At 44.8% G+C, this 16,845-nt stretch overlaps 1 protein-coding gene across 1 annotated transcript in view; it reads left to right on the top strand.

Moving 5' to 3' along the window:
• The window catches only part of SCARA3 (scavenger receptor class A member 3), a 49,533-nt gene that overhangs the window by 26,016 nt on the left and 6,672 nt on the right, over nucleotides 1–16,845 (top strand). The window contains exons 4-5 of the mRNA XM_041767099.1: nucleotides 2,657–2,755; nucleotides 4,132–5,175. Coding sequence (XP_041623033.1) covers nucleotides 2,657–2,755; nucleotides 4,132–5,175 — 1,143 coding nt within the window. The remainder of the gene's footprint in view (nucleotides 1–2,656; nucleotides 2,756–4,131; nucleotides 5,176–16,845) is intronic.

The raw sequence follows: 16,845 nt of genomic DNA on the forward strand, positions 1-16,845 counted from the left end.
TAATGACTTGAATAGACACTCCAGTCATGTTCCAGGAGTCCTGAAGGTGCTACTTAATCCAACACAAGTCAAGTACCTATTTTGTGCCAGGTGATAGGAACCCCAAGATGAGTCCCTTACATTTCACCATTCAGAGGGAGCGGTTCTTGATTTTGTCTGCACGTTGGAATCCCTCAGAGAGCTTTTTTTTTTTTTTTTTTTTTTTTATTTATGATAGTCACAGAGAGCGAGAGAGAGGCAGAGACACAGGCAGAGGGAGAAGCAGGCTCCATGCACCGGGAGCCCGACGTGGGATTCGATCCCGGGTCTCCAGGATCGCGCCCTGGGCCAAAGGCAGGCGCCAAACCACTGCGCCACCCAGGGATCCCCCTCAGAGAGCTTTTAAATGACAGTGCCAGGGATGCCTGGGTGGCTCAGCAGTTGAGTGCCTGCCTTTGGCCCAGGGAGTGATCCTGGAGTCTTGGGATCGAGTCCCACGTCAGGCTCCCTGCATGGATCCTGCTTCTCTCTCTGCCTGTGTCTCTGCCTCTGTGTGTGTGTGTGTGTGTGTGTGTGTGTGTGTGTGTGTCATGAATGAATAAATAAATAAAATCTTAAAAAATAAAATAAAATAAATGACAGTGCCAGAGCTCCTGGCTCCAGATGAATGAAATAATAATCTCTGGGTAGGACCCAGCCTTACTAATCTAGAGAAACTCCTCGGTGATTCCAGTGTGCAGCCAGATTTGAGGACCATTGATTTCAAGAACTTTCAAAGCCACTCACCCTGTTCAGCCCCACCTCTCCACTAAATCACTTCATGGGGCTTGGCTTCTCAGAAAGTGGCCAAAATCCAAGCAAGGGAAGGGCAGTGGCTGTCCATAATTCTGAGGTAGCAAACTGGACATCAGAGAACTTCCAGAGGTTCTGGGTCAGGCCTTATAGGGCCTCAGCTTGCAGCACCTGCAGGACTATTAATAAAGCTCCAGAGAGGAACACTTGAGTCCAGCGAGGAACAGAGGCACTGATCCGCTTCAGAGGGTATAGAGAGTTACCAGGTGCTCACCAGGTGCCGGGCACTGTTGTGTACATGATATCCATGAATCATCTCAACAAGCCCCAAAATGGGAGGCAGGCCTCATTCTCCATATCTGGAAAGGTGAAATGATTTGCCCTAAGATCCAGAGACAATGAACAGAAGATCATAATAATTGGGGGTGAGGAGTGAATTCAGGGAATCTAGGGGGAAGTTTAGGTTTCCTTTTTGCTTTTGCCTCTAACCTGGCTATCCCAAGTCCCTAGAGCAGAGCTGGCACCAATCCGGCCTGGTTGGTAGGTGCTCAATAATATTCATCAAATGAATGACTAGAGATTTGTAAGTATATATGTGGAAATTCCTAGTCATGGTGTTATGGTCAGGACCATGGATAAAGTCAGGAGTATCGAGCAAAATCAATCTTCCTCATAGGAACTTGTTTAATTGAGTATCTGTTGCATTCCATCCTATAAGCCAAGAACTGTACTGGGCATATACTGCCTAATAAAACTTGGGCTTTATCTTTATGGAGCTTATCATCTAGAGCAAGGTTTGGTAAACTTTCTGTAAAGGGCTAGGTAGTAAATATTTTAGGATTTATGGGTCACACATGGTCTTTGTCAAAATCACTCTACCATTATAGAGCAAAAGCAGCCAGAGACATAAATGAATGGAGATGGCTTTGTCTCAACAAAGTGACATTGGTTTAGATTAAATGTGCAGATCCTGCTTTGCTGACCCTTGGTCCAGAGCAGTAATCTATTAACTTTTTTTTGACTGTGCACCCCATCAGTGAAAAATTTGATTTAAAATGCATCAAAAAACTAGATGGGTTGATGAATGGCTAAAAAGTAAAAATGGACTGATATATAATAAAGTAAATATCATAAAGTGTTAATTATAGAATTTAAGTAGTAGATACACTAGTACCTACTGTACAGGTAGGATATTCACTGTACAAGTCCTTTGGTTACTCTGAAAATTTTTATACTTAAATATTGGGAAAGAAAAAATGATAATCTCACACCTGCAAAACATAGGTATCTGTTTATAAATTACACATGTATACTCTTTCTAGTATACATCATGAGACACAATTTTGAAAAGATGTGAAAAAAATAAGATCTAAAAAGTAAGGAAAAGAGTAAACAGACATACTAACACATAATTGCAGATCATGAAATGCTCAGTGAGGAAATGAACAGGGTGAATTATATGAATGAGCGTATTGGCTTGGAGATAGATTTTATAAAGCCTTAGAGTAGGAATCAAAGTCATTCGGTCTCTCTACACCCCTGCTCCTCTATCTATACAAGGAATTTTAATTTGAGGGAGGCTCAAATGGAATAATAAATACCATAAACTCTAAGTACATATATATATACATACACACAAGTATATGTATACATACATATAAACACTTAAGGGAGATATTTAAAGAGGTATAGATACAGATTTTTAAGGGATATATGACAGACTCTGGCCATAAGAAGCACCTTCCTTTACCACCACTGAAAAGCCCCATGGAAGGATTAATGGTTTTGTTTGCAGGGAGGCTGATAAAATTACCTTCTCAACAAACAACTGCTGTTTCTCTGAGCTAAGGCCCTGCCCCAGTTCCTCATCTATATTTCCATACAGTTTTCAGGAAAGTGGACTCTCTCTCAGAAGACATCTCCCTCGCCCAGGCCATTTACGACAAGAAGCTTATGTCTATGCAGGAAAATCTCCAAGGACTGGGTAAGTGTTCAGTGTCCAGATGTGCTCATGACTGTGATAGAAGACCGTATTAATGAGGGATGGGTGAGTGTTCTCCCCTGGGCTATGGTGCCCTGGAGTAAGGCAACCAACCTTCTAGGCACAAGGGAAGGACAGCTATGTATGGCTCCCTGCCTTCCTGTCCACCCAAAGGGGGCTGCTGCCCTGGGATTCACCCAACACTGGGGCCAGGGGTTCTGTGTGTGGTACAGATCTAGCCTGAGCCTACAGGTAGAGGAGGAACACAAAGACAGTCCATTCCTCAGTCATTCTCATGTATCTGACATTATTATTTTTTAAATATCTATCTGAGAGTGAAAAAGAGCACAAGGGCAAGCAGGGGAGGGGCAGAGAGACAGAGGGAGACAAGCAGACTCCCTGCTGAGCAGGGATCCAACGTGGCACTCTATCCTCTATCCCAGGACCCTGAGATCATAACCTGGGCCAAAATCAGGAGTCAGATGCTTAATTGACTTAGCCACCCAGAAGTTATTTTTTTTTTAAAGATTTTATTTATTTATCCATGAGAGACACAGAGAGAGAGAGAGAGAGAGAGAGAGAGAGAGAGGGAGAGAGAGAGAGAGAGAGAGAGAGGCGGAGACACAGGAGAGGGAGAAGCAGGCTCCATGTAGGGAGCCCCATGAGGGACTCGATCCCAGGACTCCAGGATCATGCCCTGGGCCAAAGGCAGGCGTTAAACCGCTGAGCCACCCAGGGATCCCTAGAAATTATTTTTAAGATCTTCCAAAGCCTCTTGACGAGTTTACCCTTTCCTCACTATTGCCTTAAAGTGTACACTACTCATAACGCTCTCTATCTCCTGCTTTCACCAGGGACCTTCTCTTTCTGAGACTGAGACAGAAGATGCGGTAATAGAAGGGGTAGAGGTTGTCTGCCCTGACGGAAAGGGAAAATACTATCTGAGTGATATTTGGCAAGCCTCTTCTTTGTGCCTTATTTCTCATCTGTCACAGGGAGAAATAATCCCCACACTATCTTTTCCCCATAAGTGTATTGATAACAAATATAAAGATAATTGGAGAAATCTTAAGATAAAGTGTAAATGGGTGGTCCTTGGCACCTTCAAAGAGTTATGAAGATATATTCTCGAGAATTTGGTGGCAAGATGGAAAAAATATCCCAAATTTTACATTTCGGGTCATAGTAAAGATATTTGGTAAAAATAATATTTCAGAGAGATGGTAAGGCTTTTCCAAAAAGGATTTCCTAGCAGACTTAGGATAGGAAGAGGGATTGGGAAGCCGCTTGACAATTCATTATGTTCTGAAATATGTAAAGAGGCAACTTTTGTCCCATGAGCCTTCAGCAACTCAAACTGTTGTCCCTTTCTCCTGAAGATCTGAAAGCCCCAAACAACTGTTCTTTCTGCCATGAGGCTGGGCAGCTGGAGAAGGAGATCAGAAAACTGCAGGAAGAGCTGGAGGGAATTCAGAAGATGCTTCTGGCCCAGGAGGTCCAGCTGGACCAGACCTCTCAGACCCATGAGCTGCTCTCCACCACCAGCAATCAAATCTCCCAGGAGATGGGCAATTGTTCCTTCTCCATCCACCAGGTCAACCAGTCCCTGGGGCTGTTTCTCGCCCAGGTGAGAGGCTGGCAGGCCACCACAGCTGGCCTGGACCTCTCTCTGAAGGACCTCACCCAGGACTGCTATGATGTCAAGGCTACAGTCCACCAGATCAACTTCACTGTGGGGCAGACTTCAGAGTGGATCCATGGGATCCGGCGGAAGACTGATGAGGAGACCCTGACCCTCCAGAAGATTGTCACCGACTGGCAAAACTACACCCGGCTCTTCAGCAACCTGCGCACCACCTCAGCCAAGACCGGAGAAGCAGTCAAGAACATCCAGGCCATCCTGGGGGTCTCCTCGCAACGCATCAGTCAGAATGCCGAGAGCATGCATGACCTGGTGCTGCAGGTCATGGGCCTACAGCTGCAGCTGGATAACATCTCGTCCTTCCTGGATGACCACGAGGAGAATATGCACGATCTGCAGTACCATACTCGCTATGCCCAGAACCGCACGGTGGAGAGGTTCGAGACGCTAGAAGGACGCATGGCTTCACATGAGATCGAGATCGGCACCATCTTCACCAACATCAATGCCACTGACAACCATGTGCACAGCATGCTCAAGTACCTGGATGATGTGAGGCTCTCTTGCACGCTAGGCTTCCACACACACGCCGAGGAGCTCTACTACCTGAACAAGTCCGTCTCCCTCATGCTGGGCACCACGGACCTGCTCCGGGAGCGCTTCAGTCTGCTCAGTGCACGGCTGGACTTCAACGTCCGCAACCTCTCCATGATCGTGGAGGAGATGAAGGCTGTGGACACGCAGCATGGAGAAATCCTTCGCAACGTCACCATCCTTAGAGGTAAGGGCCAGACCTCGGCCACACCTGCTACAGAGCTCCCAGAGGACCGTGGTGATCTTGCCCCACAGAAACACCTGGTTTCAGGCAAAAGTCCTGGTAGGCTCATACAATCCTGTCGCAAATGCCTAGGGCAACTGGGAGCTTTAAAAAATACAGTAGCCCCCCCTTTATCTGTGGTTTCAATTTTCTCCTAATGAGGTATAGTCATAAGGTCAATGGTAGCCTAACGTATGTCACAACGCCTTTGTCCTTCACCTCACTTCATCTCACCTCTTAGGCATTTTATCACCTCATGTCATCATAAGAAGGGCAGATGCAGTGTGATAGATATTTAGAGAGAGAGAGACAACATTCATATAATGCCTAATTTATAAATAAACTTTATCACAGGGAAGTATCTATAGGAAAAAACAGGCTATATATGGGGGTCTTAGAACGTATCCACCAGGAATAAGGGAGAACTACTGTACTTACAGACCTCTTTTGTAAAGATGCTATGGCTCCTAACTTTGCCTGCAAATCTGGATTTTCATATGTCAATTTGTGTGATTGGGTCCACACAGAGAAATAGGGAGACCTCGTCTTGGAAACTCTTTTATCTCATTTTCTCCCTTCCCACTCCATCACTGGTGCACTCAGCCATCTGCCCCTCAGATGCCTATCACTCTGAGGCTCTCTTCTCCTCTCACCTCACCCTGCCTTAGATAGGGTTCACCAGAAAAACAGAACCAATAAGAGAGAGAGAAATTATTTTAAAAATTGGCTCATGTAATTAGGGAGGCTGAAAAGTCCAAAATATGCTCAGCTGATGTTCTAGTTTGAGTTGGAAGACCAGAAGCTGCTGTAGAACAGTAAGAGATGATGGGTCAGTTCGAAAGTGACCAGGCAGGAGAATTCTCTCTTACATAGGGGAGGTCAGCCTTTTATTCTATTCTGGTCTTCACTGATTAGATGAGGCCCACCACACTGGGAAGAGCAATGTGCTTTACTCAGTACCAATTTAAATGTTAATTCCATCTATAAACGCCCCTACAGACACATCCAGAATAATGTTTGGCCAAATGTCTGGCCATTCTGTGGTCCAGTCAAGTTGACACATAAAATTAACCATCATAAGTCAACTGGGCATCCATACACATCTTAACTCATATTTAATTCCCAAATGAAGATCATAACAAGGTTACAGTTCTCCCTAATGCTCATGATGCGAGTATCCTGTGTACAGCCAAAGCCACACTAACCCCTTCCCCAGAAGAGAAGGTAAAGTCCTTGAGAGCTATTTACTCTTCCCTTTAATATCTCATAATTTAAATACTATGATATAAAGTTAACAATATTAAAACACTGTGATATGAAGTCAATATATTTTATGTTTTGTTACATGATAAGAGGGTAAGAGAGGGAAGAAAGTGAAGATATTTACTGTATATATATATTTATATATTTATAACACATCAAGGAGGAAATACTCTTGACAAGTACAGTCCTTATTTTTGTAATGTAATGGGTCACATGGTCATAGCTGGTATGTATAACTACCTTCTTCCACTGCCCATCTGCATTTTCTTTGCCCTTGGCAAGCACCTTAGCTAGTTGTTATTCTTTACCTGGTAGGGTGATCCAAACCTTCATTCCTGGAGGGCCATTACTAGTCCTTCCTACATTGGATTGGGATGTTGTAGTTTTCCACTGAATTTATTTCAGGGCATGGTAGCACCGAGAGACACCCTGTAGGATCTTCTGAATTTCAGACATGCTCTCCCTAACCACTGTTGTAGAGTAGTGTTTCTCCTTGGTAGTCAGGATCAGTCACCTCAATCAGCACAATAACTTCTTTGCCTATTAATTCCGAGGCGTGAGAAGCCCAAAGTGACCAGGCAGCGGTCTTAATTTGCAGTTCAATGGAGTCATTGTTGTATCCCCTGGCAGAAACATTCCTTCCTTTGGAGCTAAGATCTCTAAGCCAGCACAGCATAAGGTTGTGGGAATAAGGAGCAAACATTTTGCTAGCGGGCCGCTAGGGGTGATAGTGGCTGATGTCTTTCCCATCTCCAACCCTTGATCCCAGGACCAGTGAATCCTGGCTATCAGCCAAACAGCACTATACACACTGGACACTGATTCAGACCACATACAACCATGCAAGATATTGCCACCTAGCTAGCACTGGAACGGAGTCTTCAAAAGCCATTTCAACCTCTGTAAAGCAGGCTGTTTCAAGATGGGGGGGACCATGATAACACCAGTGAATTCCATGATCATGGGCCCATTGTTGCACTTCGTTTGCTGTGAAGTGATTTCCTTGATCATGAGCAATGCTATGTTGGAAAACCATGGAATACCATGATGATGGATAATGCATTCTCCATGGTATTTTCTGGCTCAAGCATTTCTTGCAAGGCGGGCAAATGTGTATCCAGAGTAAGTTTCTATTCCAGCAAGAACAAAACACTGCTCCTTCCGTGACAGAAATGGTCCAGTGTAATTAACCTGCTACGAGGTAGCTGGCTGATGACCCTTGGAATGGTATCATATTGGGGATTTGCTGGTGGTCTCTGTTGTTGGAAGATTAGGCACTGGGCAGTAGCCATAGCTTTGGCCTTGGCGACTGGAAGTCCATGTTGCTGACCCCATGCACAAATACCATCTCTGCCAGTATGGCCACTTTGTTCATGAGTCCATTGGGCGACGACAGGGGTGGCTGGAGAAGAAGACTGACTGGTATCCTACAGAATAGGTCATACTATCCACTTGACTATTAGAATCCTCCTCTGCTGAGCTCCCCCTTTGGAGAACATTCATAGGACACAAATATCTTCAAATTTTTTTGCCCCTTCAGAGAGGACTATTCACACACCTCTTCCCCAAATTTTTTTGTAACCAGTTTTCCAATTGTGTTTCTTCTGAGTCCCTGACTATCCAGCCAAACCATTGGCCAGACTCCATGAATCAAGTTATAATCACATGTGTGACCATTATTCTTCCAAGCAAGAACAACAGCCAGGTACACTGCTGGAAGTTCTGCCCACTGGGAAGATGGTGAGTCACCTCTGTCCTTCAGGGTTGTCCTGAAGAGAGACTGATGTTGCAGCTGTCCACTTTCAAAGCGATTCTTGCATATCCTAGGCGAGAATCTTCTCTTCTTCTGTCAGCTGGTCTCAGGGAGCCCCCCATAATACCATAGGTGCAGGTTGGGAGAGAGAAGGTAGTATAGTAGGAGTGAGGACCATGGGTATTTGGGCCACTTTATCCTATAACTTACTTATACCTTCAGGGCCAGCTCAGGCCTGATTACATATACCACTTCCATTTGAGGATGGATAGAATGTGGCTCTGTGTGCCCAGCTTTAGAGGTTGGTGGGTCAGAAAGTACCCAGTTCAAGATGGGCAGCTCAGGTCCCATGGTAATTTGGTGGCCAATGGCTAGCATCTAGTCTCTACGTAAGCCCTATAAAAATCCAAGAGCTGTTTCTCAAGAGGAGAGTAGTTAAACACAGGATGGCCTGGCTTTGCTTCAAAATCCCAAGGGTCTATAGTGCAGTTAGCTTATAGGGGCCTGCCAAAGTCCCCAAACAGCATCCCTATCTGCCATTGCCATTTTAAGCATCATTGGTTCTGCTAGATCATATGGCCCAAGTGGCAAAGCCACTTACACAGCAGCCTGGACCTGTTGAAGAGGCTTTTCTTGTTCTGGGCACTCAAACCCAGCAACTTTGCAGGTCACTCAGTAAATGGGTCAGAGTAACACAGCCAAGTGAGGAATATATATATGTTGTCTCCAAAATCCAAAGAGGCCCACAAAGTGTGCCTCTTTTTTAATTGTAGGGGCCAAATAAAACAGCTTATTCTTCACCTTAGAACGGGTATCTTAACATGCCCACATCACTGGACTACTAGAAATTTCATTGAGGTAGAAGGGCCTTGAATATTTGTCATATTTATCACCCCCGACACCACCGACACATAAATGTCTACAAATAGAGAGCTGCTACTTACCTCCTCACTAAATTCAATCCATATAATATCATCAATGTGTGGGCCAGAGTGATATCTGGTGGGAGAGAAAGGAGATCAAGTTCTCTGTGAACTGAAGAATGATATAGAGCTGGAGCATTGAGATGCCCTGAGGCAGGGCAGTGAAGGTGTGTTGCTGGTCTTGCCAGATTGAAACAACCTCCTGGTAGGCCTTATGAACAGGTGGGGACAAAAATCATTTATTTGCCAGATCAATAGCTGCATACCAGGGGATGTGTTAATTTTCCCAAGCAATGAAAGTGCATCTGATAGAGCAGCCACTGTTGGAGTCACAACCTGGTTAATCTTACAGAAATCCATTGTCATTCTCCAAGGTCCACCTGTCCTCTGCACAGGCCAGATAGGCAATTTCAAGTTCTTAATGGGGGCACTAATCTCTTCAGTCCCTCCAGGAATGCGAGATTGCTTTTGGTTTACTATTTTCATAGGTAGAAGCAGTGCCTCTGGGCCTTCTCCACCATAATTTCCCTTACTCCATAGATCAGGGAACCAACGTGAGATTCCTCCAGATTTTCAGTATGTCTATTCCAATTACACATTCCAGAACTGGGGAAACAACCCAGGGTGGATTCAGGGATCCACTGGGCCTCCTGTGAGATGGACTTGAGTTAAAACCCTATTGATCACCTGACCTCCATAAGGCCCTACTCTGAATTTAAAAAAAAAAAGGGGGGGGGATCCCTGGGTGGCACAGCGGTTTGGCACCTGCCTTTGGCCCAGGGCACGATCCTGGAGACCCGGGATCGAATCCCACGTCGGGCTCCTGGTGCATGAAGCCTGCTTCTCCCTCTGCCTGTGTCTCTGCCTCTCTCTCTCTCTCTCTCTCTGTGACTATCATAAATAAATAAATAAAAATTAAAAAAAAAAAAGGTCCTACTCTGATTAGAGGACCACAGTGTTGTTTGGGTCTCCAGAATCAGTGCCCATTCAGAGCCAGTGTCTAGTAGTCCCTCAAAGGGCTGATTATTTCCTTTTTCCCCTATAGGTCCCTTTAGGGAAGGCTGGAGAAATTAGCAGTATAAATATTTGGTAGTATCCTGGGGTCCTTCCTCAAGGGTACCCAGCTTCCCCTTCATTTAAAGGAGTCTGGGTTTGTAAATTGGCTCAAGTCTGAGAAATGACTGAGGAGCCATGACTGCTTTTATAATTCTAGACTTTTGTTCACTTGACCTAGAACTTCTCTGCTTATACAGAGCAAGTAAGGATTTGTTAGGCTTCCTACCTATTTCATTTCCAGGCACATCACGACCACATAGCTAACACCACAGGTCTGTGCATGTCAGCCTATTCCGATCACTGCATTGACCCTGCTGTCCATTATGGTATCCATGCTGTCCTTGCCTTAGACAGTTGAATGCCACCTTTGGGTATCCACCACCCCAGGATCCAATTACTCTCACTGTGGTTGAGTTTCCCAGTTCAGTGACTGTGGTTCCCCCTGTAAGGTCTGGCCTACAAAGAATGATCACAGGGCTCTTCAAGGATTCAAAGACTTTGTTCACAGATTTATTTCTCACAGTCATGGTAAGAGGCATGTCTTCTGGACCTTCCCAAGGTGGGTGAGTGGGTCTCAGATGACAAACACACTCCAACATCCCACCTTCCCTGTTTTTGAATTCCTTTCTTTACATGAAATCAAGGACAGCCAGAATTTCATACTCATTCACTGTAGGTCAAACTTGGGCCTATGTTTTAGCCAACCCACCAAACAAACTACTAACAAACTGTTAGACCCTTTCTAACTCCCCAAGATGTAACATTAAATAGAAAAATCTGCTTAGTTAGCCCATAGAAATAAATTTTGTCTAATGCAATTTTAATGTTTCTTCCACCATTATCCCACATCTTTTGTATCCATTATCACGAATACTTCCCAGATTGCTGACTGTATGAATTAGAAAACTCAGGTAGTTCTTTTGGAGTATAGGGCACCTCCTCATGGGTCATACTTTGTACTTCACCTTTAGGGTCCTGCTGAGAACAGAGTCTAGTTATAGGTCTAGAAGCAAAGAGGAGTGGTGGGGCTGGATCCTCAGGGGAATCAGCATTGTCTTGCTTGGCAGTGCCTTAGGGGAGGCCACTGCCCTCTTCTCAGGCAATGCAAGCTTCAGACAGGAGTTGAGAGGCCCCCTTTTTATAAGATTTATTTATTTATTGTTTTAGAGAGAGAGTGAGAGAGCAAGTGTGGGGTAGGGAGGGTCAGAGGGAGAGGAGAGAGAGAATATCAGACTCCTCCCTGAATGTGGAGCCTGATACAGAGCTTGATCTCACCACCCTGAGATCAAGACTTGAGCTGAAATCAAGAGTCAGATGCCTAACCGACTGAGCCATCCAGGTGCCCCAAGGAGGCAATTCTGCTGGGGGTGGAGAAACAGCTTCCATTGTCAAAGATAACTCATCAGAATTTAGGGGTCCATCAAGATCTTCGCGCATATCCCCATTCCAACTTTCAGGATCCCATTCCTTCCCAGTCAACACCTTTACTTTAATAGTAGATACCCTGGAAAGCTGGAAATTCAGTCTGCATTGCAATTCAGCCAGTCACAGATTGAGGTTGTAAGTTAGATATTCAGCAGTCTTATCCCTATGGCTGCAGGATTATGAGCAAAATTAGAAGCTTGCAGGTCATTTATGTGACACTTGAGCTGGGAATTTGAATCACCAAGCTCAACTTTTTCTTTCCACACTTTGTCCAGTAACATTAGGAGCAACCAATCTCATTATACTTGTTATTCTGAAAAAAAAAAAAATGTTCGAAAGTATCATACACATGGTCACCCAGATCCTTGCCCCTCATGAGGGGTTGATGAGAAGTCTCCAGTATTTTCCATATCTCTATTGTCAGTCAGATCATGCCTTGGACTCTTAGGCTCTTTTTACTACTAGAAATAAAGTCATTAGCATCTTTAAATCTTAGATCAGAGAGTCAATTGCAGAAACCCTAGATCAACTTAGAAAATTCATCTTTAAAATTCTGTTCCTTTAGAATCACTCTTGGTACAAAATTATATATTTTTTTTTCAAAATTATATTAATTCAGGGTTCTCCAGAGAACAGAACCAACAAACAGTATATATATATATATATATATATATATATATATATATATATACATATATATATATATATCTTGTGTCCATTAGGATCTCTGAAAAGAGAGATTGATTGATTTACCATAACGAATTGAAGGAGTTGGCTCACACATTATAGAAGCCAGTAAAGCCCAAGATCTGCAGGGTGAGTCAGCAAGCAGGAGAGCCAATGTTTATTTTAGTCTGAGTCCAAAAGTCTGAGACCTGAGGAAGCTGATGCTGTAGTTGCAGTCTGAAGGCTGGCAGGCTCAAGATCCAGGAAGAACCAATATTTCAGTTCAAACCCAAAGGTAGGTAAGAGCTGACATACCAGTTTGAAGCAGTCAGGCAGGAGGACTTCCCTCTTAGCCTTTTTATTCTGTTAAGGCCTTAGATCGAATGAGGCCCAACCGCATTGGGGATTTATTCAGTCTACTGATTCAAATATTAAGTTCATCCAAAAAAACCCTCATAGGCATACCCTGAATAATGTTTGACCAAATATCTGGGCATCCCATGGCCCAGTCAAGTTGACACATGAAATTAATCATCAGACTTGAGAAAGAAAGAGGAATAAGTCAGACATAGCAGGGTCAGCAGGGATGAGCAGAAGAGTTCTAGGTGGAGGGAGCAATACATACCAAGATCCTGGAGAAAGCATATGGCATACACATTATCTCCTTTCATTCCCAGGAGCCCTGAAATTGTGAACCCAAAAAGCCTACAGTTGAAGTACTGGATATTACATGGGGGTCTAGCCAAGCTCACACAGGTATCAAGAATGGACACAGGATTCAGATTCGAGGAAGTTCAGATCCAAAGTTGCAAGCTGCCTTGAATGGCCTTCTCCAAGGACATAAAACCCTGTCCCTCTAAAAGCACCTGAGCAAATGCAACGTGCTCCTTGGTGACAGTGCAGGCTGCTCGGTGTAGTTGCTGTGGTCTGGTCCTGTCTACTCCCCATCAATTTCCCCAGCAAGAGGCTGGCCTCCTCTTCCCTTTGGGGTACCTCCATCCCCAGCTTACCCCTAGATTCCATATCAAAGGTGGGTTCCCTTGCTCACTCCTTCAATTTACTTGAAATGCTCTATGGCTTCTGCTTATGAGAACTTCATTACAAAATAAGCACTGTATTAGCTGCTCAGGTTGCTGTTACAAAGTACCAAAGACCAGGAGGCTTAAAGAACAGAAATGTACTGTCTCACAGCTCTGGAGGCCAGAAGTCTGAGATTGAAGTGTCAGCAGGGTTGATTCCTTCTGAGGGCTCTGAGGCTCTGTTCCAAGCCTTGGTTTATAGATGGCTCTGGCTTCTCCTTGTCTCTTCATCTCCTCTTTGTGCGTGTCTGTCTCTGTATCTAGTTTCCCCTTTTCATAAGGACACCAGTCATATCGGATTCGGGGTTACCTAGTGGCCACATTTGAAATTGATTCTATGAAGATCCTGTCTCCAAGGAAGGTCATATTCCAAGGTATTAGGGGTTAGGACTTCAGAATATGAATTTTGAGGGGACACAATTCAATCCCTAACAAATACTATTACTTTTTCATCCTACTCCTTCACAGCAGTATTCCCAACAGTTTTTCTCTTGGAAAATAGTCCAAAAGACTCCTAATCAGGATTCCTTTATACTAGGAATCTGGACGGCTACACTCAGGCTCCCTGGGCCCTTCCCAAGGAAACATAGGTCTTTGTGGGAAGAATATTCAACCTGAAAATATAACCAGTCTTGGCTCTAGATAATATAATTAGTTAGCCACCGAGATCTGGCAGTTCCAGAATTTATGCTTCACATTTGAGGGGCCAAACATCTGGGCCTACTAACCTAGGGAGCTCTAAGGTGGAAGGAAGGAGGACCCCACAACCCCAGACAGCTCTGTTCTCTCTGCAGAGCACAGACTTGGAACCAACCTCTCTGATTCTCTATTTTGCTTTAACCATTTCATCTCAAACCTATATTGCCTTTATTTTATATCATTGAGCATTTCTACTGCTACTAGGGTTAATTTTTTTAAATTTAATCTAAATTGATGTTGTTGGGTGGGGGTAGGTCTTGTTTACCTGTTGTCCTATTTTTGCAACAAACCCAGGTACCAAGTGTTTCTTGGGTAACTGAAGCCTCCCCACAGTATTTCACCTAAAATATGTATCTCTAGGATATATGCTCTAGGATGCATTTTTCCAGCAAAGACATTACTAGGTAGTTCTCACGGTTCATTCTCTGGTAATTTTGTATTTTTGTGGCATTGAGCCTAAGAACAAATGAAATATAAAGCTTTCCCAATGACAAAGCCCATTCATGCACTTTATTTCATTTCAGCTGCACAACTACCTTAGCATAGTAGACAAGGCAGCTGGTGTCTTTATTTTACAGAAGGGTGACCTGAGACTGGGGAAGGTTAAGCCATGAACTCAAGGTCACACTATGATTTTAAATTCTGACCCCTGCCTCTAAGATGCACACATCCAGAGCATGAGTTTGCAGATACCAAAAAGGACTTCCACTCAGGTCCTGCCTAGGTTTGTAGGGTATGGGGCAGAATAGAGAAGGGAGAGATGATATTCAAAGTGTTGGAGGGGAACCTCATTCTAAAAGCCTACGGGAGTCATGTTAATTTATATTTGTCAGTGTGGAAGATGCTGACTGAGGCCTGGACTCTTAAACTACATGGGAAAGAAGTCTGACTTCTAATTTGCTCTGATTCTTTAGGCAGAATCTTTTAATCTTCTTAAGCCTCCATTTTTTATTTTTGTTCTTTATCTGAAAGTGGAAGGATAAGACCAGCTGTTCTTTGAGACCTCCTCCAGCTCCATTTGCTCAACAGAAAGCCTGGGACACCTCCATAGTGTTTGTGCCTCTCATAGGATAGTTCTCTTCCTACTCTGTAGGATGATTTCTGTGTGTATGATAGACAAGGATGTTACTTGAGAAATGGAGACAGGAAACCATCATTGCTTATTAGCCACATGACCTTGGACAAGGCTCTTGGCTACTTTCAATTCATTTTCCTCATCCACAAATAGGAATATTAATACCTACCTTGCTTGTATCCCATATCATTGTCAATAATGGGTATGAACAATGGACAAAGAAGCTGAGAAGCCAGAGAGAAGTTTTTGCAAAATGTAAAAGGGTGTCCTAATTTCAGGGGTGATTCCAAATCTAATTTGCTTGATGATGGGCTCCTTGTCTCACTCACCAAGTACCCAGCAGAGTGCCTGCCCTTGGAAGGCACTCAGGAAACATTTGCTCAGTGAATGCATAATGAAAGCATAAACAAAGCTAGAGACTGAGGGTGGGCAAGAAAGGTGACACTTGGCCTATTTCTTTTTGCTTTTTGAAAGAGACAGGCCACGTGCTTGAGGAGGGAAGGGCAGAGGGAGAGAGAGAATCTTAAGCAGGCTCCAAACCCAGTACAGAGCCCCACGTGGGGCTCGATCTCACCACTCTAAGATCATGAGCTGGATGCCTAACCAACCGAGCTGGAGCCACCCGGGTGCCCTAACACTTGGCCTATTTTTGACGCCCTTGAACTTACAGTACATGGTCCTGGAGGACAGTTTAGTAGGGCGCTGCCACCTTGTCATTCTTGAACTCCAATTATTGTCTCTCCAGCACCGCTGAATGAAGCTGAGTGCTCTGTTCGACTTCTCTGCCCTGTGTCCTCACAGCAAACACACGCACAGTCTCCTTCCTCCTGAATCTTGGCAGCCCTGAACTCCAGCCCCAGCGAAGCCGCCGAAAGCCTGCCCCACTTCTCAGCCTGACAGCTGCAGCCTTCTCTCTGGCTTCCCAGCTTCTCTGCCCAAACTAATCACTAATCGACAGATCCCTTGAGAAGAAAAGTGGCAAAGAATGCCAGGCTTTAAGGGGTCTCCCTCCTGCCTGTGATTTTGGTTGATTCCGGCCTTTGATCTCTCTTCAAAGCCATCAGAAGGATGTCTTGCTACTTTATCTGATGATTCCGATTGTTCTCAGTGGGAAGTTTGGTCGCTGGGGTCTAGCGCGTCACGGAAGTAGAAGTCCATTGTCATTTTTCCCCAGGTTCCTCAGGCAACAACAGCCGGTATCGGTATCGACAGTCCCTGACCCAGGCCAACATATTCACTGAATAGAGTAACCCTGAGGTGCCAGGAAGGACAAAGACTTCCCCAGCCATCCGGTTTGTGAATACCAGAGCTGAGACCCAAACCCGGGTCCCCCCGCCCCTTTGGCCAGGCTAGCGTGCCTTCCATGGCACCAGTCTTCTGAGAGGCGCCCCTTCTGTTTCTATTTCTTTCCATCCTTGCCAGCTGGCCTGCTGCTTTGGTTCATGAGCAGACCATGGGCCCCTCCTGCCCATGCACCACCCCACCCCTGGGTGGGCAGTGTTGGGTGCTGACAGACTTGGTGCTTCTGCTCACACACACCCCCCCACTACCTCCTCCCATTCCCTATGCACACCAGGGGGAGACCACCTACTTGTCCCAGACATGCAGTCAGTTGTGGCTCTACCCTAATGGGCCAGGATGGCCTAATTATAGTCTCTGGCTTCCTGAGTAATTATGGGCCTCCCCAGAACTGCA

The sequence above is a fragment of the Vulpes lagopus genome, chromosome 8, assembly GCF_018345385.1.
Source record: "Vulpes lagopus strain Blue_001 chromosome 8, ASM1834538v1, whole genome shotgun sequence".
NCBI classification, from domain to species: Eukaryota; Metazoa; Chordata; class Mammalia; order Carnivora; family Canidae; genus Vulpes; species Vulpes lagopus.